This window comes from Drosophila takahashii, chromosome 2R (assembly GCF_030179915.1).
Source record: "Drosophila takahashii strain IR98-3 E-12201 chromosome 2R, DtakHiC1v2, whole genome shotgun sequence".
Classification (NCBI taxonomy): Eukaryota; Metazoa; Arthropoda; class Insecta; order Diptera; family Drosophilidae; genus Drosophila; species Drosophila takahashii.
Genome location: NC_091679.1, coordinates 39,689,402 through 39,716,322, shown reverse-complemented (window position 1 = coordinate 39,716,322; position 26,921 = coordinate 39,689,402). Strand labels below are relative to the sequence as shown.

The 26,921-nt window shown below is 39.6% G+C and overlaps 2 protein-coding genes across 2 annotated transcripts; one reads left to right on the top strand and one right to left on the bottom strand.

Moving 5' to 3' along the window:
* The first annotated feature begins 529 nt into the window (after nucleotides 1-529).
* PRAS40 (Proline-rich Akt substrate 40 kDa) lies at nucleotides 530-18,986 on the top strand. The gene is made up of 4 exons (XM_017142487.3): nucleotides 530-1,074; nucleotides 16,268-17,426; nucleotides 18,093-18,274; nucleotides 18,338-18,986. Exons 1-4 carry the CDS (start codon nucleotides 835-837, stop codon nucleotides 18,452-18,454), a joined length of 1,698 nt encoding a protein of 565 aa, XP_016997976.2. The 5' UTR covers nucleotides 530-834; the 3' UTR covers nucleotides 18,455-18,986.
* Nucleotides 18,987-19,286: 300 nt separating this feature from the next.
* On the bottom strand, nucleotides 19,287-24,496 carry Cpsf160 (cleavage and polyadenylation specificity factor subunit 1). The gene is made up of 4 exons (XM_017142486.3): nucleotides 23,559-24,496; nucleotides 22,922-23,491; nucleotides 21,969-22,454; nucleotides 19,287-21,903 (listed from the first exon to the last, which is right to left on the bottom strand). Exons 1-4 carry the CDS (start codon nucleotides 24,390-24,392, stop codon nucleotides 19,420-19,422), a joined length of 4,374 nt encoding a protein of 1,457 aa, XP_016997975.2. The 5' UTR covers nucleotides 24,393-24,496; the 3' UTR covers nucleotides 19,287-19,419.
* Nucleotides 24,497-26,921: the final 2,425 nt, after the last annotated feature.

Here is a 26,921-nt window from a genome sequence, read left to right as displayed (position 1 = left end):
CGTCACCTTACCCTACACTCCTTACTATATTATTTTCAGTGTCAGATTTGGGAAAAATCTCATCAAGCTGTAAAGCTTTAACGTTAATTTCTTGGCTATTGATATTCAAAGAATGAAAATAGTATATTTTAAAAAGCTCTTTACTTTTAATTACTTATAGTATTTGAATAAACGTTTGAAATCGATTTCAGCAGCCGTTATTTATCCAACCTATCGATTTTTACTCAAATATGCGCTTGAGTACGGTGCCTGCCATTGTGGGGAGGGTGTACTCGCTAAGTTAGCCGATGCACACGCCGCTAACTTTAATCGATGTCTATCGAGCGCAACAGTCGCTCTCCCGTTAACAAAAATGTTAAGATACAGCAGAGGCGTAACAGTTCTGCCAATGTAAGAAAACGTTGCATCTTAACATTTCTGTTAATAACAGTTGATTTTAACATTTTGGACGGGTTTTCCCAGTGTTACCAGGCAGATTTCCGCCGTACATTTTTTAGGTAATTTCCAAGAAAAGCCGGTGGTTACACCAGCAGCTCTTTGAAAATTCGAAGAGTCGAAAAAAAAATTGAACGGTTGTGGGTGCATGTTCGATTGTTTTCGGTCGCAAGAACAAACTCGTAAATCTCAAGACCCGCAAATAGTGACTCGAGGGTTTTTGAGCAGTTCGAAATCAAGGCGAAATCGTTGTTGTTGTTGTGGAATAGCTAGTGGAAACGTAAATAAGGAATAAGTGTTTTGTGCGAAGGAGCCGGAAAAAAGGAATACAGAGGAGCGAGCGAGCGAGAGCATCGTCAATTACCGTTATCAGAGCGACCCGGCAATAACAAAAACACCATGTTGATCTCGTGCAAGTGCCTGAATTTCGTCGCCTCGACCTCGAAACTGCAGCGCAGCAACAGCAGCAGCGTCACTGGGGGCGGGCTGGGCGGCCCCGGCCTGGCCAACGGTAATCCCGGTGCGGGCGGTACGCCCGTGGGCGAGGTGCCCCCCGCGATCCTCCTGTCGCAGGTGTTCCAGCAGAAGTATCCCCGCGACTTTGTCTTCTACAGCCAGTTCATGGACTTCTTCAAGCACGTAAGTCTTATATAGTACCATACATTGTAGTAGTTCGTCAGCCGATTATCGCACAGCGCGCGAGAGCGGGACGGAGCGAGTATTGATTGGGGGGTAGGCGAAAACAGCATAAAAAGCAACAACAATGGGCAAAAGGCCTATGCTGGGCCACTAGTGCGCGCTCTTTCGCTCTCTCTCAGGGAATACAGTGGTGATACGATTTAAGGGAAAGCTAGCCAAGTTAAAAACTGGTAGATATTTTTTCGTTAGATTTAAAATCAAGAATAGAACTCATTATTTTAAACACATCATTCTCCTCTAAAAATACCAGGGACCGTAAATAATCATTATTTGAGATTTTTATTTTAAAAGGCCTACTGAGGTTTTTACATATTTTAATCAACAATTTAACTGGTTTTTATGCACTTTATAGACATGAACAAATAACAGTTAATTTGCTTTCCAGATTTGTTGAAATGCATATACTTTGTGGACAAGAGTAAAAAGAACGTTATTTTTGACGTTTAAAACAAAATATCACAGTAGTCTTTTTAAAATAAAAATCTCAAATAATGATTATTTTCGGTCCCTGAAAAATACTTGTATGACACAAATATGCAAACTGGTTAAAACGAGAAAGTAGAGATTAAAAAACAAAGAAAAATTCGAAATTTTAAACCTTTTTAATTTTTTAAATTAGTTTAAATACTCACATGACAAATACATTTATTTATTTTCAAACTCAGTTTATCCAAATCGGTTAAAACAAGAAAAAAGAGATTAAAAAACAAAAAATATTTTAAAGTTTCTAAATACTATTAGCTTGAATATTTAAAAAACTTATTTTTAACACATCATTCTCCTCTAAAAATACTCGCATGACAAAAATATTTAATTATTTTCCAACGCAGTTTATCCAAACTGGTTAGAACAAGAAAAAAGAGATTAAAAAACAAAAAATTATACATATTGTAAAGTTTCTATATACTATTAATCTATTGTTTTTTTTACATGTTTGAATTAAGCGAATTTCACTGTATTTGCATTGTTGCGTAGTGTGCGTTTGTATGTGTTTATTATCGTTCTTTACGCTTTGTGTGCCGGCTTTTTGCTTTTTGCCGTTTCTGCCTGTGCCGACTATTCTCACACACACAAAACAAACATGGGCCTATATATGTAGGCCTGGAATCGGGAATGGGAATGGGAATTGAATGGAAATGGTAGGGGGATGGTCTATGGAGGGATGTAGGGATAGGACAGCAACGCAAGAAGAAATAGGGTCATCCATTCCGCTCATGGGAAAATCGTGAGCAATCCTCACATTTTCTGGTTTATTTTCGGCCTGCCCAAGTGCAACTCGCATCTCTCTTCCGCTCCTTCGGCTACCCCCTCCCCCTGGCCATCCCCTCCCGCACCTGTTTATCATCCGCTCCTCCTTTGCACACAGGAACACCCTGTTCTTTTTCGGTGTTCTCTTTGCCAACCTGATCGCCGGTATTTTTAGTTTCCTGCGTCAGCTTCTGTTTTTCTCGCCGCCTTACTTTTCCCCGTTTTTATTCGCGTTTTTTATGATTTATGCGCTTTTGCTTTTCATTTGTGACGCCCTCAGTTGTAAGTAATTTGCATAATTCCGTTCTGAAATTTTGCTTCCCCAAAAAGCGTCACAAAGTCGCAAAGGGGTTGGCATTCCCGGGCATTCAGGTTAAAAGAAGTCGGTTCATGGGTCATAATTTTTACTTTCGGAACTCGGAAGTTGTGTGTTTCTGGGTAATTAAACGCATGAATTTTTGTTTACAATTTTTTGTAATATTTCAATATGTAGATCACCTATTTAGAGGTTCCATTCCTAACCAAAACACTTTAAGTCGGATCTACCAATTTGCCACAATAAATAAAAATCTTTTATATTTGCTGATTTCATCAAAATATATACATAGGTACATATAATTTATAGCTTTTGATTAGTCATTACTTATCTTTTGTTAATATGGGAATTTCTTTAAAAAGTTTCCATACTCTCTGGGCTGTTATTTATTTTTCCATATTTTTTCACTTATTTACATTTTTGAAAAGTAAATAAACAAGCAGTAAATTTACCTTTATAAACTCTTTTATTACTTTGAAATACATTTTTTTGTAAGCACCACTTAAGTAATTGTTGGTTTTAATGATGAAGAATAAATAAATAATGTTTTCGGTAATGTCGTTATTATTTTCCATTAGGAACTATTTGTTTGGTCATTCGATTAAATAAATTATTTATTTCATTTCCATTAGGAACTATTTGTTTAACTTCTTAATGGAATGGTTAATACTTATATTTATATCAAAATTATGTGCATAAATTCAGATCATTTATAAGTGTATTTATTAAAAAGGTAAACTGGTTCCTAAGTAGTTGACATTTGCAAGCAAATATTATCTTAGATTCTACCCATAGGAAGTTTCATTCGGGCATCTCTCACCTGTCTTTTTTTCTGCGTGTAATGGTTATTATTAAATTGTACTGTATTTTGCCATCTTTCGTTTCTGGTTCTATACCTCGACCAAATCCAAAAAACTCAGAATCTCTGCGTCATCGCCGCTTGTCTTGTCCACTTTTCAAGGTTAAATCTCTCTTTCCCCTTTTCTTTCTCTCCATCTCCGTTTTATCCCCTCCCTCGACCACGACACTTGTCACATTTTGACAGCCACTGGAGCTGCTAAGCCGAGGTTTGACAAGCAGTGGGTGGTTGGGGGTTCAAGAGGGTTCGGTTATCCTCACATTGTAATTGCTAAGTTTTACAGTGGAACTTCGAAACCCAGAACTTTTTAGTAAATATTTAAATTAGAAAAGTTTCATTGGCCAGAGAACGTTTTTATTATAGCCAGTTCTATAACTTATACTCTCTTAATTTGAATATTTTTTTGAGGATAGTAGTTTAATTATGGGTGTAGGACTGTATTTACTTGTAACAATCGGTTATCGCGGTGATTGCACATCCAGTCGCTATACCACAGGCCTGTAACTCGAGAGCCGTGTTTGTTGTAATGCAAAATTGAATTGTCCAATAAAGCTACGTCTTGTTAGTTTTTGTTTTTGCGGTTGGGAGATCGTCCGATATAGCCACTATTGTTGATTTTTTTTAGCTTTGTGTTGCACCCACTTCAAAAGCGCTGAGGCGTACAACAACAACAACAACGGCAGCAACAATAAGGACAAATAGACCAAAAGTGTTATTTTGAATAATTCAAAGCTCAAAACAAAACAAAAAGCCAGAAGAAAACAAGACAAACAAAAGGGTGTAAAACACCGAAGTTTTCACACGCTATGTTTTAAAAGATATCATTTTATTTCGGTTATAGAACTAACTTGGTTTTTATTTTCTTAAAACTTCGTAAAATTATTTTTACTAAATTTTTTGCATTTTAAAAAGTATTTTTAAAAAACAATACAAAGTTTTAGGGCCATATATAGTGGATTAAAAAAACTTAAAGTTATTATAAGCTTAATTTTTTCAAGTCACTTGAAGATTTCTGACCAAACACTCACTGCAAATAACTAAATTGTAACTATCTTAATAAAATTCGCACCCAAGAAGTATCTCAAAACCGTCGAGTGAAATTCGGTAACATTCAGGGTATAACTTTTATTCAAATACACGTCATATCCCCACTGGTATGTATGTACGCTTGTATGTATATTTATAAATTCGTATGCAAGCTCGTGTGTATATATATATGTATATTCTCTATATAGAGCCAAAACGGAACGCTTTTAGAATAAATTACGAAACCAGCGACAAAATACAAGCAAGAAGTAAAAAGCACAAAGAGCGGTCGAGGAGGGGGCGGTGGGCGGGGCGAGGGCAAAGACGGAGGCAGAGGAAGAACAACAACAGCCGAACCGAAATACAAAACAAAAAACTTGTTTATAATTTTTTTCCCCCATCTCTTTGGCAGCCGTATATTTGTTTGAGAGTGTGTGTGTGCGTGTGCATGTTGGATAAACAAGTTTTCGAGATTTCCAAATGCGGCCGGCCGGGTACTGGACCGCCGTAAATTCGATGGAGAAGTCCCGGGAAGAGGAAGAAAGGGGTCCCCAAAAGGCCCACTGGGCGCAAAAAATGGGGGAGGGGGTTACTCCAAGACCCTCACTCGGAAAAAAACCAAACAATATCAGTAAGCTTACTATCAAAATAATCTTTAGAAATATGTACAATATGGATTTCTTCGTTTCTAATTCTCCAGAGGATTAGGGATTATTTTATACACAGAAATTCATTTGAAATTGGTGTAATCAAAATTAAAAAATTCAGTTCAAGATAAAGATTCTTTATCTTTGTATTACTTTTTATGTTAGGAACTTTGGATTGATATATCTTCTACCAAAATCCCCCAAAATTTTAATTTCCTTTTTGCTTTGTTACAAAAAATTATTTATCTGAGAAAATATTTATAGATACAAATCAAAATCATTTTCTTTGTATCTAGTGGCCCAGAGGATTAGGGATTTCTTTATAAATAAATTTATTTTAAATTAAAGTATTTCAAATGATCGTTAAATCTTGTATTTTACCCAATTTTAGATTACATTTTTTAACAAAACTCTTATGTCGATGGCATTTTTTTGCTATGTGTAGGCACACAAAAGACACCCATGAGCACAATACATATACATAAAAGCCGGGTAGGGGGTCACTAAGGCATATAGAGATGGCTGGCGAATGGTTTTTTCGGGCCCACTTGATGGGCCAGTTGACAGGCCGGAGCACCATCACCACCACCACCATACCACCCCTTCCCATAAAAGCTATCAACTGCGTAGGCCCCAAAATGTTTAAATTATGAATTTATGCATGAAATTTGTTGAAAACGCTGGACGACATATGGCAATAGATGGTGATATTACAAGGCTATGCTTGAATTTTGTCAACTCGAACTTCCTAATGATTTGTGTAACACAAATTGAATTGACTGACAATAGAGCGTTTCATTTAGCATCTGTTAATAATCATAATTTTGTTCGTAAACATTAAACTATGGACTTATGATTGAGCTATGATTGTCATAGAGCTTTGTACAATCATTAATGGCATACTTAATATTATTTTGAAAAGTTTAGGTATTTTATTTAGACTCCAGTATATTAAATATTTATTTTCAAGAAAGGTAAATGTCAAAAAATAATAATAATACTTTGTCATCGCCCCTTAAACCGGCACTAAAAATAAAAAACCGAGCTATGATTGTACGCACGCCCCTTATCAATTTTCGTTTGTCCAGCGCCCACACTCACACATCCACACACTCACACCTAGGCTTCTTTTCTAGGTTATCAAACGGTAAAAACGCGGCGACACAAATACTGATACTGTCCGATACTCTTCTATATATATAATATATTTTTATATATATAAAACTGATCGCTGGCAGTCGCGCTGTCGTCAATCGATGTCTGCCTCTAATTTTGCCTTTGGAAATTGTTTATTTATGATTAGAGCCTTTAATCAGTTAAACTCGCTTTCCTCTGCCCTTTTTTGTGCGAAAGTTCTGTCTCACCTGTGGAAAATGGCTAATTTAAAAAAAAACACACAGCGACAATCTTTCAATGGATCAAAATAAAAAAACAAAAAACTAGTTTGATAAATAAAGCTAAAACAACAGACGACAAGCTGCATTCATATGCTAATGCCCATGTTTATTTTTAGCCCAGTTAATCGCGTTATGAAACCGTTGTAGCCCTTTTCCAATCCACCGATTCCACAAAACAAATATCAACAACAGCAAATCCCAAGCACGAGTTATCAATCAGTTATAAGTTATATTTTTATGGAGGGAGAATAAATATAAGGCGCGGCTGCAGTGACAACGTTTGTGGGCTCTAAAAATAGCCATTATCAAATGTAAAGTCTGTGAATCGAGGAAGTTTTTATGGGTATGGGTTTGTGCAACAATAATAGTAAGTGGAATGATAAGTGGGCCCTAGAGAAGTAGGAGAAATCATTATTTTATCGCAAATCAGGCGAGCGAAGAGCTTAATTGCTGTCTAGGGCTGAAGGCAAATAAACAAAGCTGATGAAATCGGTCTTTAAAATGAGTGATAATATAAACTTTTTGGGGTCTTGCGTGATTTTTGTTTTGTTTATAAAAATAACTTCTTATCAAAACTGTAGGTTATATTTTTACCGTGTGAGATAGTCTTTGGGAAACCAAAATCATTGACGAACTTTAGGGAATATTTTTAAAGGTGTAAAAACCTTTTTTCATAAAAATGATAGTAAAATATTATTTAAAAAAAATTTCTAGGATACATATATAATATAAAAAATAAATAGTTTTAGACTATTATAGATTCATTAAATTCACTTTTACCTCATGGCTTTAGATCAGCGGTCGGCCGCGTCCTATTAAGTGAGCATAGGGTTTTGTTCTGCCCAGCCGCTGCTCGCTCACGTACAGTGTAGAACAGCGGCCTGCACACACACATCGATGAGCTGCCCAGTGCAAATTACTCACACAAATATTAAACAAAATGTCAACGGATGTGTGTGCCGACCGCTGCTTTAGAACTTTAATATTTTTAAATACCTAAATAGACTTCTTTCAATGACTGACGCTACAAAGCCACATATCATACCCCAGCAGGAGATTGCAATTATGATATGGCAAGGTCAGAATTTCCGAGTCCCAGAAGAGGGACGCTGGTCAATCAGGGCCGTCCGCCCCTTTTAACCCCCCGATATATATACATCTGCCCAGCTGCAAACAGCGCGCGTGTCGGTTAATTGAAAACCAATGTTAATCTTTAACAAATATAACCTTGAAAGCGGCAGCAGGCGAACGTCATGTACTGTAATAAAGCCCACACTTGAGCTTCACCACTGACCCGTCGACCAATCTTTGGGCCAATTTAATGGGCCTCTTGCTCTGCTCGCTCGTAAACTCTTAACCTTTTTAACCACGGGCCTTGTAAGTACCAGTACGAAACCACCCAAATGCGAACAACTCGACACTCTTGTGTAAACAAAACTATAAATTCTTGAATTGAGAAACCGCGCGCCTGCTAAAAATAAAGCGAAAACACCTCTTTCTTGGCTAGCGGGCAATTTTCAAAATATCTAAACGCGAATAATTTATTTTGCGTGTGCAAGAGGGATGAAGAATGCCGAAAAGGGGTGGTTCTCTGATTCTCTGATTTTTGGTCCCTCACGTTTACCGTGCGTGATTTTTCTGATGAGGGGTTAATTTCTTCGCTTCCCCCCAATTATGATGGCTTGGCATAAATATTTGCTCTGGGGCACAACACAATGCAGCCAAAAAATAAAGAAAAAATAAATAATAGTATTGCCAGACGAGAAATAAATAAATAATGAAAACTGTGTCAAATGTGCGGCCACAGATTTGTTTGCTTTGGATAAATACGAAACAAGAGGACGGAAAACGTCTAAATTTGATACGCAAATAGGAATGAAAAGTGAAAAAGTACACAAAGAAAAAATTATGTTTTTCAATACAATTCCGCAAATTGTTGAATCCCTTAAAGCGAAATATTTTTTAAAAATCAATAAACATTTAAGAACCTCTAAAATAAAATATTTCTGACTCCACAACATAATTCTTAACTTCAAGAAATATACATTTTTCTCAAGTGTTTGACTCCCGTCTTATCACCATCTTGTTGTCTTGTAATTTTTACCCTAGGAAAAGCTATAAATAGTCGCGTTTGCACAAATAATCAGTTCTTATCACAACTCTACAATTCGGTAGCTACGAAAATAGGGCCAGGTCGCGTTTTTGGGGCCCGCTACAGATGATCTCATTATTCTAGTAGGAACGAACGTATATGGCCATATATTTATATTATTATTTATACGACCGGTGTGAGTGTGTTGTGTATAAAGCGAGTAAACTAACAATTAACAGCAGACGTTGGGCAGGCCCGAGAATTCCGCCATCTTTGCTGTTTGTTTATTAAATTTGAGTTGTAGCCGGCTGTGAGCTGAGCAAACAAAGCCCACGGCAACGAAAATTTGTTTGTCAAAGTTTTTAGATAACGCCTGGCACACCTCATAGCCCCTAGTCTTCCCTATCTACCCCTTGGCTGTTCACTCCTTTCAAAGTCTGTTTAGCACTGCCGGCAGGCAAACATTGTTGCGCTTAATTTACTGTTAAACACTGGGAGGAAAATTGTTTAACTTTTTGAAAAGCAGGAAAAAACTTTTTCGGTGATTACAAATGATTAATGTGGATTAAGTTGTTTATTATAATCTGACAGCTTCTTTTAAGTTCAATTTCATTTGTATCTAGTTACTAAGATTATATTTTAAGGTTTTGGAATATACGGTCGCACTGTACAGTTTTTTTCCCTGTTGTAAAATAACTAACTAACTAACTGTAAATCACAAATTCCTACATTTTTTTAAAAGAATATTTTATTAAATGAAATATGCCAATTTTTTCGCTGTGTAGGCTAGCGAGCTTCGACTCTTTTGAGCACATACCTCACCTATTAAATAAACGCTTAATCTGTCGGCGGGAGCACACGTGTGCACGTTTCCCAGAGCTTTCTCTCTCTGTCTCTCTTTCTAGTCTAGTCCCGATTGCATTATATGTATATCTTATGAGGGGGCGGGGGTGTAGGGTGGCAGGGGGGTGTTGGTACATATTAGCTGGCGAGACTATACGCGATGTTTTGGGTCTAGGGCCTTATCAGATTTTGTTTTCAAACGACATTGAATGATACGCTCTTTTTTGTTATTTTTCCTTTTTTTTTGTTTTTTTGAAGATAAGGCAACATTTTATTGAGGGGGGAAAAGCAAAGGGCTAGAAAAACAATAAGCTTAAATTAGTATTGGTTTAGAAAGTTAACATGGCAGCAATTAATTTTGTAATACCTGTAGAATAAGTGTGTGTTTATAGATAAGGTAAAGAAGATAATCAATTATATTTAGAGTTCATAATAATAAAATATTTAACAGCTATCTAAGTTTTTTTAACTAGTTAGAAGAGTAAAATATCAGAAAGTAATAATAATAAACAAAAATAAAAATTACAAAAAAAAAAAAATTTTTTTTTACTTTCCTAAAACTTGGATTAATTTCCATAATTTCCATAACTTAACCGCCCTTTATTCAAATGGTAACCAGTAAAGCAATTAATACCAATCCAATCTTCATAACGCCCTTTAAATTGAAAAATCAATTAATCCCAATCAAGAAACATGAACCGAACCCCAAAAAATACTAGGCCCATTTTGTGTCTGGAAAAACAAGTTTCGACCAACAAGTGACCCAAAGACCCTTTAATGGGGGGATTAAATCAGACTTAGGCCCTAAGTGACTCACATAGACGGGCCGAAAAAGAAGCCCAAGAAAGCAAGACCAAAACAAAAGCCCTAGATGGACGGGCCAAAACGTAAACCCGGCCAAATGGTAGTGGAAATTTTTCGAAAAGACCCGGAGCGGCAATACAAATTGGCAATTCGTAATCCGAAGAGCGAAAACGCCCCGCACGCGCGTGTGTCCCCAGCTGTCTAAAGTTGTTTATGATAATGGCCAACGACGACGACGTATCTGAGCGAAATGTGTTTGCTTTTTTTCAAAACAACAAAAAACAGTCCACAAAAAATAAAAGAGGCAAAACTAAAGAGGAAGAGGGTATTATATTGTATTATTCGTGAGCATTGAGGCGAACCAAGTCGCACCCCAGAGCGAACCAACCCCCTTTCCCCCCTTTTTCGAGGGGGATCCAAATCTATAAAAGATTATTTTCGTAGTTTCTTTTGCCAGTTGATTTGTTTACAACTTATTTTCTTTTTGGCTCAGTTTCGGTTTCTGCCGATGAAACGAAACAAGGCAAGTTATCTCAAAGCTATAAAAAAAGTAAAATCCAATGAAAATAGAATTAGAAATGGAAAACAAAACAAAGGAAAATGCGTCAATCGGGCGAATGATTGTTTTCCTTTTTTACTTTTGGTCGAAAGGTGTGCCAGCCACGGATGATTGATGGCTTGATTGATTGGTAATTATCGAAGGTGCTAACACTTGCAACAGGTTAATGCCCCTCTCTAACTTTTCCCCTCTATATGAACACGTTTTGTATATTTTATGAAATATATTTTTTGACTTATCATCTTGTTTTTTTTAATAAAAGATAAACTGATAAGAATTATCTCATTAAAGACAACAAATAAATAAAATATAATTTTAAAAGTCTTAAAAACTATTTGTTTATCATATCTTTATTTACTTACGTACCACTTTATCAACGAAAACATTTTCTTTTATGTGTCATCAACAGCTCATTTTTACCTTTGGACACAGCTTAATGTGTTTGTTTGTTTTTCACCAAGTCAAAAGCAACGCGATTTGACATGCAAAATAAAAAATATAAAATGATAGGGGAAAGTGGGGACCCAGAGAAGGTTGACAGACCCTATAAGTAGTCCCATTAGACACATCGAGTGTCGAGCTATGAGCTTAATTAATGCCGGGCAATCAATTAAACTACACAATCGCCTCGCACAACAACAAATTAATTATGCAGCAATGTGCAAAATGCGAAAAATTATTACATACATTCTGTTTTAAAGTTGTTTGCTTTATGGGAATCGTTCTGGTTGCATAAGCCGGCTGGGGATCTGCATTGCCAGACACACACTCTTATTCTGATATGAATTTCAATTGTTTTTAGCCAGCCCAGACAGAAAAATGAAATGAAATGAAATAAAATAGAAACTGGCAGACAGGCAATTCAAGTGCGCAACAGTTTGATGATAGCAAAAAGCTTTAACAGCAGTCGTTATTAGCCTTACAGCATAACTAAACAGCCAGAGGCACTTGAGAGGTCCATAATAATAATGCACTTGTATTTCCTGCCCAAGATTGCCAGAACATAACTCTCAAGTTATAGTCGACTTTATGGTCATATTATGCGGCTCTAGGCGATAAGATGTGTTTTCAAAGGAGTTGGGTACAGAGATTGGTTTTAGTTTCTTTACGCAAAGGTAAGAAAGCGAAATTAAATTACTAGAATTAAATATATAAAATACAGCCTATTTTTTTGGGAGGTTGAAAGGATCTCTGAAACGGTTTAACACAGAAATCTAAAAAAAATACTAGAATTCGAAAATAATTCAAAATTGCTTACTAAGATTGAATTGGCTCCAAAAAGCGACTGGTACATATTCATTATAATTCATCTTAGTTATCCACTATGCATATTAAGAGATCCACTGATTGCCATTGACAGTTGGACAACGATTTCGACAGTTGGCACAACTGCAATTGATTCCCTCTAGATTGCATACATTATTTAAATGTCGCATTTCAATTAAAACGATTTATATTGATTTCCGATATGCGAGGAGCGTGCGGCTAAGTTACGTGCTCCTCGGCGCGTTTCCTCAGGCGATTTAGCTTCTCTTTCTGCCAGCCAATTGCCATCTCTTTCATGAGAAGCTCATCCAACAAGAACACGCCATGTTTTATTTATTATTATTTACGTGGTTTTGTTTGCTTTTTTTTCTTTTCGGCCAGAAGACGCGATTACAATTAATCAAATGCCGGGCTGGCCATAAAACAAACGGTCATACGTCAAAGTCGAACGTAAACGGTTATTTAATTAGCTAACTGCCACCGGTTCCGGACACTAGGTGGCGCCACAACATAATTAGCAGGACAGCGCACAGACATTTAATTTCAATTAAGCAAGAACCGATAATTCGAACAGCCAGTTACGTTAATTAAGCAACCAACCAGCCGACCCAATGAAGTGACGACGACGGCTATTGTTGCCTTCAATTGTTGTCATTGCAGTCTGAAAGTCACTGAGAAGAGTCATTGACATTTGGCAGATTGCAAACTGCAAATTGCGAACAGCGAGTGAAGATGTGCAAGTTCTTGCAAAATGTTGGGCAAGAAAGGGTAAAAAACATAGGGTAATGCAATGCAAGTGGCCAGGATCAATGGACTCGATGGATGGATGGATGGATGGATGAATGGATGGGAGTTAAGCAGGGCCCCTCAGCATTTTACAAGCCAACTGATAAGGTCAGGCGGTCGGGGACGAACAACCGAGTCAACAAAAACACCCACTTTAAGCTTAGCCAGCCGGGCCATAAAAACTGTAAATAACGCTAAAAAATCAAGAATGAATGATGAATGGTAATGAGGTATAATCGATAACTTGGTTACCCTGGAATATTAAGACAGTAAGGCAAGAAAATATCACATTGTAATATAATAAATAATAATAATAAAATCCTAAATATTCGGAATATTTATGTACAAAATTCGAAATATAACAAGATAGTAATGCGATAAAATATCAAATTGTAATATAATGATAGCCTAGATATTCTGAATATTTATGTATTAAACTCGAAATTTAATAGGATAGTAAGGCAAGAAAATATCATATTGTAATATAATAATATCCAATATATTATGAAGACTTCTATATAAAACTCGAGAAATATTTAACCACCAAGTCTTTATTTACCAATCTCTGTTTATACCTTTTACCCTTATCTATAAGGAAACCTTAATCTAATCTTAATTACCCGCTCTCGGGAGATAAAATCATAAATCTAAAATTAAAAATCATTGTAATCTTTCGTCTATTATCACTTATCTTATCTGTTTTTCAATCGAACGAGTTCTTAACCACTCATTCCCCTAAAAACCCAAACTGAAGGGTATTGAGCGAAGCAAATTAGCAGCAAGAACAACAAGTCAGTCGAGTCTTGTGGTTACGAAAACAGCCATAAAACTGCAAATTTAAACTGAGCAAATAGGCCTGAGCCCATAAATATGTTTATGCGTTTGGCAGCAAAAATAAAAACAAATGAATGCCAAAACACTTGACAACAATGCATTTGCTGTGTCACATTTTACTGCCTTTTTTATTTCGGTTTCATTCATATAATTATTGTCGCCGACTGACTGAGGCTGATTAGATATTACCACACTGGGGTGTGTAAACAAGTTTGGAATTTGCATTGAAAACAATATTTTGTTGAGTGGGTGTGTGACCACAACTTGTTATTGTCCAAAATGGAAGAGAAAAACAATTTTCGAAAAGAAGACGAACGAATGCAGCTGCAATTTTGAAATGCCCGGAAATTGATTTGTTTGCCAAGTTTTAGTTAATGCTTATTCTTAAAAACATTGTGGGAAGCAGAAATATAAATGGTATTATTTAATAATATTTAATAGTTTATATGTTTTCAAGATCTGTTAGTTTGTTAAATGTTAAACTAGACTTTTTATTAATCCGATTTCCAGACATTCTTGATTGATTATGATTTTTTTTAGTTAAACCCATATTCTATTAGGCTTAAAAATATTTAGAAAATTAGATGTTCCTGAAAAAGTTTTTTTAAAAAATGATTTTACAGAAAGGTCATGGTTATAATTTAAAGCAATTTAAATCCAAATATAATTTTATCATTAGAAATAATTTTAAGGATTAAAGACAAAAAATACTAACAACTTTTTATAAGATTTACCGAAATGATATTAGATCCTAAATCTCGAGATGATTTCTTTTTCTTGTCCACCTGACAATAATGATGACGGTTATGTGGAAAACGATGCTATGCAATCCAGGAGCTTTTGAAGCGCTTAGCTGACGGGCAACATTGTCATTTGATTTCTGTTGACGGTTGCATTTTGTACGTTAATTCAATTTAATTCTGTGTATCTACGTGTGCGAGTGGTTGTTTTGTGCTTGTGTCCAGTGTCCCGCCCCCTCATCCCCCCCTTTGGGTTGTGTTTATTGTCCGGGTTATATGAATATTACTTGATTGTGTTGGACGCGAGTGTCAAATTTAACCGAGCACGTCTATAAAAAGTGTTTTTCTCTCCTGTGTCAGTCGGCAAACACGTGCTACGATCCCAAACATGCCGGAATTATTCTGCATAAATGGGGGAATTTATCTATATAAATTGAAGAGGGGAGGGGGTTGCGAATAGTTTTTTTTATATATAGTATAAGGCTGTGTGAGGTAACTTTTGGGGGCAGAATTATGATGATGATGGACATTTGTTTATATTTGTATTTTATTGGCAGTCATATCATATCTTTCTCAATTTTGGGGTCACCACACTCAGAAAATGAATCGCCCTGAATTTTAGAAAATCGCCTATGGATTTGCTTCACTGGCGATTTTTTTCTTTAAAATAAAAAAATTTTCTACTGGTAAAGAAAATTTTCTTCCAATTAATCAAAATTCATTAAATTCAAGAAATATTCCAGAAATATAGAAAAAAATCGCCAGTAAAGCAAATCCATAGGCGATTTTCTAAAATTTTTTTTTGAGTGCACTTGCCATTTTAAGATCATCAAACAGACTTTTCCAACTGATTGTTTGATATCGGGAACCTGTTGTTTACCCCATCTCACATCATCTTCTGTTTGTCACCATGACACCCTTAATAATTCAAGTATTCTTCTGTTTTTTGGTAGGGAGAAACAACATCATTTTGCCATTGCACTAATTGTTTGTTGTTTTGTATGTTCATCAGCTGGGGTCCCTTGTTTTCCGATAAGTTTCCCGACAATCGGGTGCAGCACCACTCGAAATGAACATAATTGACAAATTTGCACTTGAACTACTGTGCGGCGGGGTTGTCGACTGGGTAAATATCGAAGAAAGCCTTTCCATTGGGCTGATCAAAACTGCAGATAATAATGGGGGTAAATTGATAATCCCCTTTATCAGACATTGACCAGGTTGAGGGTCTTATCAACCTGTTGACTAAAAGTAATCCAGTCATATGAAAGTGATATGTGCACTGAGAAAAAGCTAAAAAAAAACCCTATACAAATTTTGTTATTTATGGTGTTGTTCAAATCTATAAAGAATATATTTTAAAAAACCTTTTAAAATTTATAGAAGGACCTAAAAAAATTTTGAAATATTTAAAAAAGCTTATGAATAGCTATCGACTATCAAATACCCTTTACTCAGCTGAAGGGAGTGCGAGGGAGATGAAGATATGCAGTCATCAAAGCTACTCGCACCATCTAGCAGCTGTTGAAATTTTTCATGGCTCCACCTAGCGTCTGTTTCAATTTTTGCTCATAACTTTTTAATGACTGGTCTGATTTAAAAAATTTTTTCTACATTTCGATGGGTAAATAAATAAATAATAATATATTTCTAAATTTATTTATATTTGTTTTTTTTTTAACAATTAGTAATTCTCAACTTTTCTCTACTTTCCAGGCCTATGGACCCATTCCAGACCTCACGGTGGCCGTGATCAATCAGCGGGAGCTGCTCTACGGCCTCACCCTGGACGCCGCTGGCCAAAGCTGGCAGCTGAGCCTGTGCATCAACTGCAAGGAGGTGCTGTGCGCCAAGCGACTGACGGCGGGTGCTGGAGCCACGCCCACGCTCTACCTGATCAACTGCACGCTGCTGAGCAGCAGCGAGGAGCTGGCCCAGCGCAAGTCCAACAAATCCTACTCGGAGACCTTTGAGCTGCTGATCATGGATCACACGGGCAGTGACTCCACCACCAGTGGCATATCCAATTCGGCGTCGAGCTTGAGCATTGGCTCGCTGTCGGCGAATCCCACAGATGCCCAGAGGCTCCAGAGGCTGCGGATGCTACAGGCGCATCAGCAGGCGCGATTGCAGGAGGAGATTCTGGAGACCAATGAGCGAATCGAGCGGTATACGCGCAATCAGTTTCAGTTGCTGAACAGCTTCCGCGAAAAGTCGGACCAGGACTGTGCGATTCTATTCGCCCTAATCCGCAATTTACCCGAGCTGGCCTCGGAGCTGCTGGATCGTGCCATGCCCCCCGCTTTAGATGTGGCCGCCAATCAGCCGCAGAGTGCGACTGCCCGGCGCAGGAACACCATTAGCAGCCGGCGGGAGTTGAACGGTGGACCCACCACGCCCACCACCACCTTGAATCATCCGCCCAGCTTCCTGACCCTCAATCAGCAGCCGCAGTTGCAGGCGCAACAGCAACAGCAGCCGCAACAGCAACAGCAGCCTTTGCAGAGCGTCTCGGTGGCCAGAAAGATGTCGCACTTTGACACACCGCCCGCCACCCCAGAAGCCACGCCCATGAGCGTGGGCAATAGTCCCACCTTCCGTCAGCAATCGGCAGCCGGCGGAGGTGCTGGTGGTGGTCAGCAAACACAGATGCTGGCCACCAATGGTTCGGGTCAGTCCAGTGCCGCCGACGATGCGGATGATTGTCTCTTCGATCTGGAGGATGTGGATGCCCCGGCGCCGCCGCCAGTTCAGTCTGTGCCAGTGCCAAGTTATCCGCGCAGCCTGATCTATCAGCCGGAGCACCACCACAATCCCTTCCAGCAAAACGGACTGGGCAGCGTGCTGGATGACGAAGCGGCCGACGAAGCTGAAGGTAAATTAATAAAATCTCTCTATTTACAAGAAAGGAAGCTTTCTTCGGCCAGCCGAAGCTTATATGTAAATCATTCCTATTATTTAAAAAAAAAACATTAAATTTAGATTAACTTGCTTATATGTTAAATCAATCGAAATTTTGGCTCCTTTCGTATTATTTTGGCATTATTTTTTTGATCCTTCCTATGGGAGCTCTATAATATAGACGTCCGAATTTTATTGAATTTAATTCGAAATTTTGAAATGTTAAAGAAAAGCTATGTTGATCCCAGTGAAGAAGAGAAAGTAATAAGTACCAACAAAGATATAAATTTGTTCCTATTAATTTCCATTTAATTTTACGACCGTTTTTAAAAAAAAAGTGATCCGATTAAAAAATATTATTTCCACGAGTAGAATATTTAAAAAAAACCGAAGCTAGAATTTTTCTAATGTTTTTTTCCGATCTTTCCTTTGGGAGCTATAACATATAGTTGTCAGATCCGGCCGGTTCCGACTTAAATACTACCTGCAATAGAAAGAAGACTTTTGGGAAAGTTTCATTCCGATAGCTTAAAAACTGAGAGACTAGATTGCGTAGAAACAGACGGACAGATTGACATAGCCCTCTGCAAGGCTATAATAAAAAGCACAAGTAATCCAAGTATTTCTCTTTTCCTTAAAGATGCTCTCGATCCGGACAGCTCCATTTCGATACCAGTGCGCGGCGGAGGAGGAGGAGGTCGCCCCAGCCATGCGCAGCTGATGAACTTTGCCAGGAGTCTGCCCATCGAGATAGCCAACACCACGCTGGCTGAGAGAGCTGCTGCGGCCAATAATAATAATTTTGCCCTGGGCGGCGAGGAGGTGGGATTACCTTTAGAAAAAATCTTTATAAATATGAAACTAATTAATGATTTCTTTTAACAGGGAATGGACAATATCGACATAGCGGCCAGCATTCAGGCGCTGACCAAAAGCGTCCATGGCGAGGCTGTGCTCGGCGATTTGCCACGTCCCCGACTGCGATCCCAGATCGAGGGCTAGCCGGGATGGCTGGGATTTCGGAGTCACCACTACGTACACATAAATATATCAGCTCGTAATCCGCATACTTTGTTTGCCTGTTGCCTAGCCGCCTTGAAGATTGTTGTTTTCGCTATCTAAACTAAATTAGTTGCTCAACGAAAAACAAGGACACACGAAGCGCCTTCCACACACAGGACACCCCAAAGCAAAACCACCCACATAAAACCACACATACGCGCACCACCTACCAACTACCGAGTACCAACTAAGCAGACAGTTTGCAATTTCTTTAATTATTATATATATCGCCTATAAGTTTTCTTTCATTTTTTCGGATGATCTTCGATTGGAAATGTGTATTTTCCTCGTACGACGAGTGTACGGCTGCCGTTGGCTGTTGCACATTGAGTTAACTAACTGATACTGATACTGATGATGTTGTTAGTTTATACAATGAATAATCTAGTATACATATACATTATATATATTATACAATACATAACGAATGCTGTGACGCAGGCAAGACGCCCCACAAAGCGTCCAATCTAAAGTCTTTAATTGTTTTCTTTACTTTTGGGGATAGGTTTTTAATTACTTGAACTTCGATCGTTTTAATAAATAGCCATAAAACTGAGGAACCGCAAAGAGAAGAATTTTTTATCATCTTTAAGAATCTCTAAATCAGTTTTTAAAAATACATACATTTAAAATCATATATACTTTCTGATTTTTATTTTTACCACATCAAAACTCGATAAATCTCGAGATTTTAAAGTCTACGATCTTAGGGAAGATTACTTTTCGCCCAATATTTTTGTACAGCCCACTGAAATCATTACAAACTCCAAAGTTTACTTAACAAAATACTTTGTTGTGGCTTCGATTGGATTACAAAACTAGAATTACAACTGAGAAACTCGTAACATATAATCTACAAATAAAACTACCAACTAAAACTTTACATCTTTGCCGCGAAAGGATGTCTAGAAAACGCCGGCCAGTCGTTCGATTTCCAGCAAATCGCCCAGGATCTCCTCCGTCCGCGTGCCAATCTTCTTGGCCACCTCATTGCGTTCCGAATTGGCCATCAGGCGGTAGGACCAAATTAAATCGCCATCGATGACGCAGCGCGAGGGGTTGATACCCTGTTTCTTAAACGATTTGAGAGTGCGGTATTCCTTGGGATTGAGGCCACAAAGGTGATCCTGGTAGGAGAGCAGGACGTTCTGCAACATGAGGAATCTCCTGTAGACTTTCTCCGGAAGCGGCAGGCAATATCCCAAAGCTCCATCCAGGGTACCATAAACCACAAAGTGCTTGTTTTCGTACAGGAAAGGCTGGCGTTGATGGAGACCCTTTTGGTGGCACTGCACACGGAACATGGTGTTCACCACCTGTCCCAGGTGATAGTCCGCCTTGCGCAGCAGCTTCTGGCCACCCAGCGATTCCCTTGCCTCCGGCTGGTACATGTAGACAATTAAATTGCGCTCAGCATCGGTGACCAGGAAGCCCAGATTCGAGTTGTCCACCATGAATTCAATGCCATAAACCTCCAGAGGATTAAAATCTCGCGAGGCCAGTGACAAGGTGCGATACTCCTCCTGGAAGCGCAGCAAACTTATAGATTTGTATACATCTGCGATGAAGATCAGCGATTTCACAGTGATAATCTGATGCACATAGATATTTGTATCTATGAAAGCCACTCCAATGAGATCTCCATCGCGTAGCTGCCAAATATAGATCTTCTGTCCCAATCCAGTGACCAGAAAGCCCAGCACATCCGAAATGGCCGAAACGGGTCCCTTTTGCTCCTTTTTAAAGACTTCCTTCAGCTTAAATTTGGTCATGGGTTTGCCGGGCTCAGGAACCACCTCGATGATGTCGTAAATGTGAATATTTCCTCTGCTGGTAATATCTTCACTGTAGTTAAAGTTGGTTCCAATGCAGAGGTATTCCTTGAGACCCGAACGAGTACCTTCGTAGGATAACTTTACGATCTTGAATGCGGTTACATGCTCCCAGGGCTCAAAGGAAATCGAAGCATCTGGTACGATTTCCCAGGTTTCCGGTGATATTAAAACCATTTCAAATTGCGAACCAATGGGGTAGATGAACCTCTCGCCGCGACTTTCCTCGGACAGCTCCTTGTCCTCTCCGTTAAACCGATAGTACTTGGTCATCGGCTCCTCCGTTTGCGTTATCAAACAGTAAACCCGGTTTTCGCGATGGTAAACCAGTTGCCTTGGAGTGCACCTCAGTGGAACCTTTCGCACCGGCCACGCCGAGTCGTAACTGAGGTAGCTGGGCAGCACAGAGATCTTTAGCTCGTAGGTGGTGTCAAAGTACAGGAAACCATTGGGTATATTCACGTTGTTAAACGCAGCAAAGCTGCGCACATCTCCGTTTCCCATTAGCCTGTGTATACGAAGTTCTCCACGAGATGTTAGGAATACAAAGCAGGGATTTACGCCACACACCATAATGCCAGAAAGTCCTCCTACATTAGCAAAAGGACGCAGTTTTTGCACATACTTCGGCTGCATTTGGTAGGACTCAATCTCCTCCTGCTCGTCGTTCTCGTCCAACTCAATGTGCGACGGCTGTTCGTCCAGCAGATTCAGTTGCTCCAGCTTGCGGAAGCGTATCTTCAGATGACCCTTGGGATATCGGAAGACCTGGTATATCAGCAGCTCCACTCGGGTTCGCACCATCAGCAGAGGTCGTTCGCCATTCTGACCCAATCCAATGATATTCAATTCCAATGGCAGCGGAGAGTTGGCGTGCTGCGGCATACAAGCCTGGACAATGCCCGCCTTGGAGTTCTCCTGGGTGGTCAGCGAAATAGGCACAAATTCCATGGCATCCGTGAGAACCACGGCCCCGTTGCCCACATCGTTTACGAGATAAACCAGCTTCATGTCCGGCATGGAGTAGATCTCCAGGGTGCCACTTTGGCGTGCCACCACCAGCCAATAGCTGGGCTTCGCCTGCACCAGGAGACGTCGCCACCAGTCCGAGTTCTTCTGCTTGGATTGCTTGGCCAAATCCGCCATGCTGTTCATCTTGAAAGCACTTCCCGCATCGCCGTATAGCAGATCCTCTTCGTCCTCCACCTTCATGTTGGGCTCCGCCTTCATGTAGCCCCCGAAACTGTGGCCAAATCCACTGCTTGAGTTCCCTGTCAGATTGATATCATCACCCTTGACTGTGAATAATCCGGAGAGGTCTTTGTAGGCGGAAATGGCCACTACGGAGGGGGAACTGCTGATTGTGTGCTTATTAATAGCCAATCGTGGAGTTCCACGTGTTTCTCGCAGCGCCAATGTGATCACCTGGCCGTTTAGCACCCGCAGGCAAACATAGGGATCTGCTATGGACACCTGGACAACTGGAGAGCCCACATCGATGGGCACATTCTGAAGCAGACGAGTTCCTTGCAGTAATCTAACGTGTCGGGTGGTGACCTGGTGGATAAGAAGACCAATTTATTAATAAACAGCATAGCTAATTACCACGGTTAAAAAATCACCTGAACAATAAACCGCTGCTGTCCAAGATTACCCACAAATATGGTCGGTTGGTTGACCGTAAAACCAGTATTTTCAATCTCGTTGATTTCCTGTCCCGTTTGCAGAACCAAGGTTGAGTTCCTTTGCGAAAGCAACATGAAATCATGTTGATCGTGCCGAGAAGACTTTTTGGTGGCATCATCGAACACGGTCCACACATCGAGGCAACCGTCAAGCTCGAAACTTGTGATGATCTGCGGATTTATGCAGTTTACGAAGACGGAAAGAGCTCCGTTTTTACTGTGACCCGTGGCGGCAACCAGTTCGATCTTCAGATCCTGCAGAGATTCCGCATGCGGTCGCAATGTGGCTCCATCCTCTTCGAACTCCACTCTTTCACCGGCGCACATGTAATTGATGGGCGCCACGTTTATTAGACTATCGCACACCTCAAAGACGAACTTGCGCAGCTGGAGAACCGATGCCTTGGCTCCCTGACCATATACCTATTTAAAAAGGGGACACATTTTTATTAATTCAGAATTTTAGGTAGTTACTAGAGCCCTGCGTGAATCATTAAATTTTTGTTTTATCATAGTATGCCATGAAATTTCAGATTTGTTTAATTCAATTCTATGTGAAATAAATGGAATGTTTTTCTAATTCAATTCGAATTGAATAAGATAAGATTTTTTTTTGTGCTTTCTTTTGAGAACTAAAAGAGTAACATTTTTAACAAATCAATGTTAACTGCATAGAAAATAAAATTCATGCAGATTTTATCACAAAATTATGGCCCTTTCTTCTTCAAAAGAAATTGTCGTTTGAATTATTTCGGAATTTATGTCATTCATTCGTTCAATTCTATTCTATTAAACTCAAAATTCTAATTAATTCATTCATATAAAACAAAAAATTCAAAATAATTCATTGAATCCATTCATGCAGGGCTCTACTAGTTACTTTAGCTCACCTCCAGTTCCTCATCCTCAATGCGACGGGATTTGGCTTGTGTTGGCGCCATTTCCATTTGATCAACATCGAAAATCTCCTCCAGATTTTGATCCTCCTCCGCCACATTTCGCTGCTGCTGCTGCTGCTCCGCCTGCTGCTCCACATCGTCCAAAGTTATGACCGTGCTCTGATCCTCCTCCGTAAAGTGCAGTAGGAGCGAGTTACCCAGACGAGATCCCAAAAAGATGTACTCCGAGTGCAGGACGCAGATGCAACTGGTCAGCACACTGGCGGCTGCCTTGTGGAAATGGAAGTTCCTCACCGTTCGCATCGAATCAACGCAGAGGGTGAGCACGTAGAGATCGCCAGTGCGTAGCGAGATGACCAGCTTGTCTACGTCAATAAAAGCAAAGTTGGCGCAGTCCAAAGAGATACGCACTCCATCCTGCGGTTTTAGGGGAAAGGCAGTGCTGTTGTCCGCTGAGCTGTTCAAACTGACGCCATAAGGAGGAACGCTCTGGTTGAGATAGATGACGGCATTGACGGTCATCACCAGGCAGCCACCAATGGGCTTCTGAATGGGATAAACCTGGGTGGAAAGGAGATATGTGAATATTTGCAAGGAGATAATAGATTTAATGAGAGTCCAAACCCACCTGCAAACAGTCAAAGGGCAGACTGTTGACTGTCCAAATAATAGGATGCACTCGCTGCTGGATGTTCAGTGAAATGGCCACCAAAACACACGTATCCGAGCGCACCTTGATCCTTCCGGGACAAGTGCGCACCGGTTCGTAGAGGATGAGCAGCGTGGGCTCGTAGTAGCCATGCAGGAACTGTATATCCAGCACATTGTCGATCTTCTCGTCCAGATCCCGCAGTGCAATCAGATACGAGGCCATTATGGGCGTCCTGCTGACCATCGCAGTGGGCGCCTTCTTAATGGGCTTCACATCCGCCAGCTCGATCTCGTCCAGGCTATTGTCCTTGCGAAAGGGCAGCACCACCAGTCGCTTGCCGTAGACCAACATGACGGCGCACCTGGAATCGGGATCCACGCGTACGGTGGGCACGAAATACCTGCCCGTCCAGCCGCCACGTATGTCGTCCTCCTCGAAGTAGTGAAGCGACAGGGTCTTCAGGGCATACGTATCCGGATCGTGCTGCAAAACGGACAACTTGGCGTCCTTGAAGCTAATCAGCAGGGCATCCCGCATGGCGCCCGCCAAGGAGACGCACTGCAGCGACATCACGTTGCCATAGAGATTGTACGTGGCCAGGCACTCCAGCCGCATCTTCGGAGCCAGCCGCATCTCGCTGGGATTCAGCTTCTGGCGCTGGCCCGCCTCCACGTTGGGAGCTATGCGGTAGACCTTCAGCACATTGGCGCCCGCCACCACCAGGTTCTCCTCCAGGTTGTTGAAGAAGCGACACGCTATCGAAAACTCCAGCGCCGTCGCGGCGTGCGTCTGCTTGCACATGGAAAACATTGTGGTTTGCTCTCTCTTGGTTGTCGCGCAAGTCCTTAAAACATTATTAAACAAAGTTATTTGCAAAATTAAACACAATTTGCCGGCCCACCACTGGTGAACTATCGATTGCCGCGGCGAAGGGTTATCGGCCTAGAGGTGCACACTTTTTGGCTACTTTTTAGTCCTTTTGGCTACTTTTTAGTCAGTTTGGCTACTTTCTAGTCAGTGGAGATTCTATTGAGCAAGTGTTTCCACAACCTTTGATTTTAGCGATGGTTAGTGGAAGCTTACTTTAATTGTATTTTTAAGGCTAGTACTCAACCCAACAAAAAGTCGTCCAAAACAAAAACTTCATATGAAACAACATTTTTTGACGTTGTTTTTCATATGAAGTATACAAAGTATTAGTTCTCTCTTGAGAGCGAGAGCGCAATATTAGCGAGACGGTGTTGCCAGACCTTCTGAAATGGCATAACCGTCGAGTGTGGCCAGGTTGCGCAAGAGCGAGAAAGGAGTTGAGTGAGAGGGAAGATGAGCTCGGAGCGAGAGGCGTTCTGGTTGCACAGGCACTTCGATTTGAACTCTTGCCGCGATCGGGACTCACTTCGCTAATTCAAATGAATAACCCGGAGAATGTCTGTTCTCCGATATTTATTATTGTTCAGTATCAATAGGGGAGTCGATATAGCCATGTCCGTCTGTTTCAATACCGTTTGCGAGCTCAGTTTAAAAGCTAGCGACTTAAAACTTTCACAGTCTTCCTAAAACATGTGTACGCAGATCAAGTTTGAAAACCGACCCGATCGGACGTCTATATCTTATAGCTCCCATAGGAACAATAGGGTGAAATCGGTCGAAGTTTTACGTTTTTCAGGATATTTCGCGCAGAATATAAGCTATTGACATGAAACTTTCCAAATCGTATTCTTTTATGCATAACTTGTCCAGGGTGATGGCGCGTGCCGATCGGACGTCTATATCCTATAGCTCTCATAGGAACAATAGGGTGAAAAATTTTAAATTTTAATTTTTTTTCAATTATAAAATATTTTGTTTTGTTAATTCATGCTGCTATTCTAGTCAAGTTTTCATTCGTGAAATCTGCAAGGGTATTAAAACTTCGGCTTGCCGAAGTTAGCTTCCGTCCTCGTTAATTAATTAAAATATAATAAGATAAAGAAAAGAGCACTTACCGAATCTTCCCTGTATTTTAATTAAAATACATATAGTGCGTATTATTATTCTTTTTAATTCGATATCATTATTGAATGTGGAGGCTTGTATTGCATAATACTTTCTCATACTAGCCTGGATATCTCGTACAAGATTTTTGAATGTTCTTTCCATAGTTTCTGTGTTTGCGTGTGAAAAATTGGGTGTAATTAAATTTGTTCGCATAATTCTAGCGGATTTTTCATATGCGAAAAGTTGAGGTCTTATTTTACCCTGTGTGTATTCAAAATTTATTAATTCTGGCTCCGCTAATATTACATTCTTGTCTATAAATATTCCGCGTTGGGTTTGTCTCACGTAATCATCCAAAAATCGATGATTTGTAATACCCGCCGAGCGCATGGAGTTTTCAGCAGCTGGGGAACTATCGATTGCCGCGGGGAAGGATTATCGGCCTAGAGGTGCACACTTTTTGGCTACTTTTTAGTCAGTGGAGATTATATTTATACCTTTCCACAGGCTGTGCGGTTGTTTCAAAGCTCTTAAAAAAGTCGTATAGCGGAAGTTTACTTTAAATATATTGCATTTTAAGAAAGTGACCCTTTTATATAATTAGATGTCCAGAAACATTTAATTAACTTTGCTGAAAAGTGGACAAAATACCAAAAAGCAGAATCCCGCTACGGAATCAGAATTCCAGTTTGGCTACATTTTAGTTAGTAGAGATTCTATTTCGCTAGTTCTTCCACAACCTGTGATTTTATAAATTTTTGTAAAGCTCCTAAAAAAGTCATATTTACATAAGTGGTTAGTGGAAGTTTATTTTAATATTATTTAGAATTATTTTCGATCTTCAGAAGGTGTCCCTTTTTACCAGTAAATGTGGAGAAACATTTAATTTACTTATATACTTAGCTGAGAAGGGGAAGCAATAATGAAAAATAGAATCCCGCAGCAATACTTTAAGAACTAACATTAGGGGGATTCCCTAAACTGTTGAATTGCTGAATTGTTGAATTTTGGTCAGCTGTTAATCAGCTGTTCCATACAAAGTCAACTTTCAGAAATTTCAGCAATTCAACAGCCTCGGGGCTGTTGAAAATTTTGTTGAATTGCTGAAAAGCCAGAGTTGTCACCTTTTTTTGAAAGTCGTGGCAACTCTGTAACATTTTACTATCACCAGTACGCATTATTTATTTTGAAATCAACTTAGAAAGCATATTTGTGGTTCTTTTTACCTTGGTAACACTTTTAGACAGTAACTAGCAATAATAAATCAAATTTTACATGCTTTAAGTTCCGTGAAATTTTTCAACAAATAACAGCTGTTTGAAAATTCAACAGGAACCATTTTGGGTCGTTCCCCATATTGCT